At 29.6% G+C, this 4,742-nt stretch overlaps 1 protein-coding gene across 1 annotated transcript; it reads left to right on the forward strand.

Annotated features, from left to right (window-relative positions):
* The first annotated feature begins 362 nt into the window (after nt 1-362).
* Nucleotides 363-4,231, forward strand: LOC142242936 (alpha-tocopherol transfer protein-like). The gene is made up of 3 exons (XM_075314412.1): nt 363-683; nt 3,477-3,849; nt 3,919-4,231. Exons 1-3 carry the CDS (start codon nt 394-396, stop codon nt 4,174-4,176), a joined length of 921 nt encoding a protein of 306 aa, XP_075170527.1. The 5' UTR covers nt 363-393; the 3' UTR covers nt 4,177-4,231.
* The last annotated feature ends 511 nt before the right edge of the window (nt 4,232-4,742 follow it).

Raw genomic sequence — 4,742 nt, forward strand, 5'->3', positions numbered from 1 at the left:
TGACAGATAAACATTTGTTTCTATTGATTAAGGAAGGGCACCAGCAGTTTTATTCTCCCCTCCCCTCTGTCCCAGTGTTAATACCATTAGAAATTAATAAATTTAACATGACTATGGTTTGCTTATCCCTCATCCCAGCGATAGGGTATTTGTGATATGGCTATGGAATTGAAAAGCAAATATCGAGCCCCTAAATTGAAGCTTATCTCATCAATTATCCATGGCTATCACTTAATTGTGGGATATTTGTTAATAATGCTACCCTTAACGCTTCTGGCAGAAACCAAATCGATGAGATTATGATGAATACTCTAGAAAATCCCATCTGTACAATCAGTTCATTGTTACAAGTCCATCGGAGTACCCAGAACGGTTTACGGATTACAGCAAACTATGAGACCTCTATCGCCCACACTCTCGGATATAGCTCGGATAAAATTAAATGAAACTCCAGAGCGAATTCAACAGGATTTAGATATCCTAAGGGCATGGATAAAAAAGCAACGGCACTTAAGAGCCCGAACAAGTGATCAATTTCTAGTGGCATTCCTTCGAAGATGCCATTTCAGTTTGGAGGAAACTAAAAAACGTATAGACAATTTCTTTAGTTACTACAATGTATTCCCGGAGATCTATAAGAATCGCTGCATGTCCAGTCGTATATTTGACATAAATCGATTGGGGTGAGTATGGCTTATGAATATTGAGAACAGGCCCCAGTTTAACCTCTACAACAAAATTTTCCATAGAAATAACATCTTGACAAAACTTTTTATAGAAATAAAATGTTGACAAAATTTTCTATAGAAATAAAATTTTAACAAAATTTTTTTATAGAAATAAAATTTTGTCAAAATAGAAAAGAATATAGAAATAAAATTTTGATAAAATTTTCTATTTTGAAAATTGACAAAAATTTTTATAGAAAAAAAAATTGACAAAATTTTCTATAGAAAAAAGATTTTGAAAAAATGTTCCACAGTGTGGCGCAGGGTATAAAAATCTATAGACAAAAAAAATTTACGATATTTTCTATAGAAATCAAATTTTGAAAAAATTTTCTATTGAAATAAAATTTTGACAAAATATCATAGAGAAATATAATTTTGACAACATTTTCGAAAGAAATAAAATGTCGACAAAATGTTTCTAAAGAAATAAAATGTCGACAAAATTTTTTTATAGAAAAAATTTTGACAAAATGTTCTATAGAAATAAAATTTTGATCAAATTTTTTATAGAAATAAAATTTTGACAAAATTTTCTATAGAAATAGAATTTTGACAAAATTATCTATAGAAAGAAAATGTTGACAAAATTTTCTATAGAAATAGAATTTTGACAAAATTTTCTATAGAAAAAAGATTTTGAAAAAATATTCTACAGTGTGCCGCAGGGTATAAAAATCTATAGAAAAAAAATTTACGATATTTTCTATAGAAATAAAATTTTGAGAAAATTTTCTATTGGAATAAAATTTTGACAAAATATCATAGAGAAATAAAATTTTGACAACATTTTCTAAAGAAATAAAATGTCGAAAAAATTTTCTATAGAAAAAAAATTTTGACAAAATTTTCTATAGAAATAGAATTTTGACCAAATTTTCTATGGAAATAAAATTTTGACAAAATTTTCTATAGAAATAGAATTTTGACAAAATTTTCTATAGAAAAAAAATTTTGGCAAAATTTTCTATAGAAAAAAAATTTTGGCAAAATTTTCTATAGAAAAAAAATTTTGACAAAATTTTCAATAGAAATAAAATTTTGACAAAATTTTCCATAGAAATGACAAAATTTTCTATAGAAATAGAAGTTTGACAAAATTTGCTATAGAAATAAAATTTTGACAAAATTCTCTATAGGAATAAAATTTTGACAAAATTTTCTATAGAAATAAAATTTTGACAAAATTTTCTATTGAAAGAAAATTTTGACAAAATTTTCTATAGCAATAGAATTTTGATAAAATTTTCTATAGCAATAGAATTTTGATAAATTTTTCTATAGCAATAGAATTTTGATAAAATTTTCTATAGCAATAGAATTTTGATAAAATTTTCTATAGAAAGAAAATTTTGACAAAATTTTCTATAGCAATAGAATTTTGATAAAATTTTCTATAGAAATAAAATTTTGAAAAAAAAATCTATAGACATAAAATTTTAACAAAATTATCTATAGAAAGAAAATGTTGACAAAATTTTCTACAGAAATAGAATTTTGATAAAAATTTTTTATAGAAATAGAATATTGACAACATTTTATATAGCAATAAAATTTTGACAAATTTTTCTATAGAAAGAAAATTTTGACAGCATTTTCTATGGAAGTAAAATTTGGCAAAATTTTCTTTCTTTCTTGAAATTTTGTACAGATTAATAAAATCTTGACAAAATTTTCTACAAAAATAAAATTTTGAAAACATTTTTCATGTAAAAATGACTGAAGATTACCATATTTGTTTACCGCCTTCCCAAGTTTTGGTTTTATATCCTCCACCATAGGATAGGTATATTAACTTTGTCATTCCGTTTGTAACTCATCGAAATATTGCTCTAAGGCCCCATAAAGTATGTATATATTGTGGGTTGTGGTGAAATTCTGACACGATCTAAGCATGTCCGTCCGTCCGTCTGTTGAAATCACGCTAACTTCCGAACGAAACAAGCTATCGACTTGAAACTTGGCACAACTAGTTGTTGTTGATGCAGGTCAGATGGTATTGGAAATGGGTCATATCGGTCCACTTTTACGTATAGCCCCCATATAAACCGATCCCCGGATTTGGCTTGCGGATCCTCTAAGAGAAGCAAATTTCATCAGATCCGGCTGAAATTTGGTACGTGGTGTTCGTATATGGTCTCTAACAACTATGCAGGAATTGGTCCATATCGGTCCATAATTATATGTAGCCCCCATATAAACCGATCCCCAGATTTGACCACCAGAGCCTCTTGAAAGAGCAAAATTCATCCGATTCAGTTGAATTTGGGTACATTGTGCTAGTATATGGCCGGTAACAACCATGCCTAACTAGGTCCATATCGGTCTATAGTTATATATAGCCCTCAGATAAATCGATCCCCAATCACACAAAAATTGATCCATATCAAGTTCATAATTGTATATAGCCCCCATATAAGCGACCCCCCATATTTCAATTCTGGCTCTCTAAGTACCGTGCAAAAATCCATATCGATTCGTAATTATTTGTAGACTTACCTATACATACCTTTTTTGTCTAATATATACCACGTATGGACTAACTTACAATTTAGAAGACGATGTAAAGAAGTTTTAAGATAACTTGCCATTGGCAAGTGTTACCGCAACCCAAGTAATTTGATTGTGGATGACAGTCTTTAGTACACATTTCTATGCAATCCATGGTGGAGGGTACATAAGATTCGGCCTGGCCGAACTTACGGCGTTATATAATTGTTTAATTTTAATTTTGATATCTTCTCGCAGGGTCCACTACTATCCAGAATTTCCCCGGTGTAGTGACAAGGCTGCAATACTTATAGCCCGTTTCGGTCAATTCGATCCCAACCGTTTTAGTGTAAAAGAAATATTCCAATTTATTATGATGGCCATGGAAATAATTTGGTTGGAAAATGATTATGCCACCGTGGCTGGTGTTAGTCAAATTTTGGATTTGGCGAATATAACATTCGATCATTTGAAGAGATTTGATCGTACCATCTTTGAGAGATATTGGACATGGTTGCAAGATTGTTGCCCTTTACGCATCAAAGAGGTATATGTCATTAATGTAGGTAGAGACATTCAATGTCACATTAGCATTATTAAAATGATGATGAAGAATCAATTGGAACATCCGGTAAGTAGACTGAGACTGAGATTTATGATTGAAAACGATATGATCGTATCTGGTTCTTATCACCCATAGATTATTACTGTGAAATCCCTTGAGGAACTTTATACACACATACCCCGATGTAATCTACCCGAAGAATATGGTGGAACCAATGGCCATATTGGAGAATGTATAGCCTACATGGAGGATATGTTGCAAAACTATCGCCAATACTTTGATGAGGACACTTTATATGGATGTTCCGAAGAGTTGAGATCTGGAGAAGTTGTTTCCTATGAAGCGGAGTTTGGTGTAAATGGTTCATTCCGAAAATTAAGTTTTGATGATTGAATGATTTTTTTATTAACAATTAATAATTGAAAATAAAATTATTAAGTCAAAATAATTGTATTAGCCCTATTATTATAAGGCGGAAGAATAACGCCAGACTATTGAAAAAGTCCCCATGCCCAACGTATGCAGTACTCTGCCCTCGCATGAGTAAAAACATAATCGAAACAACTGAACTTGACATGGAGAATTAGAAGAACAAACAAGTTTTTTTAATATAAAAAAAACTTTAAGCGAATGATGCGAAATTCTCAAAATAAGTCTTTAATCTATATTTGATCCCCTTTTATTTTTAATCCAAAGATTCGACATCGCAGTTATTTGAAAGATTATTTATTGATATCAACAATGTTTTCTGTTTCACATATCTACAAATTCGTATACTAAATTTAATAAAACAACGTTTAAAAATATCATGAACTGCCTTTTAATTAAGATGTCTTAATTTTAAAGAAATTCGTCTTTAATATTGTGTAAATTGCATGTCCTAAAATTTAAGTTTCATAATTTTTCATATAAAGTCAATATTTTTGTCTGTGTATTAGAGCTTCAATGCATTTTTTTAT

This window comes from Haematobia irritans, chromosome 1 (genome assembly GCF_050003625.1).
Source record: "Haematobia irritans isolate KBUSLIRL chromosome 1, ASM5000362v1, whole genome shotgun sequence".
NCBI classification, from domain to species: Eukaryota; Metazoa; Arthropoda; class Insecta; order Diptera; family Muscidae; genus Haematobia; species Haematobia irritans.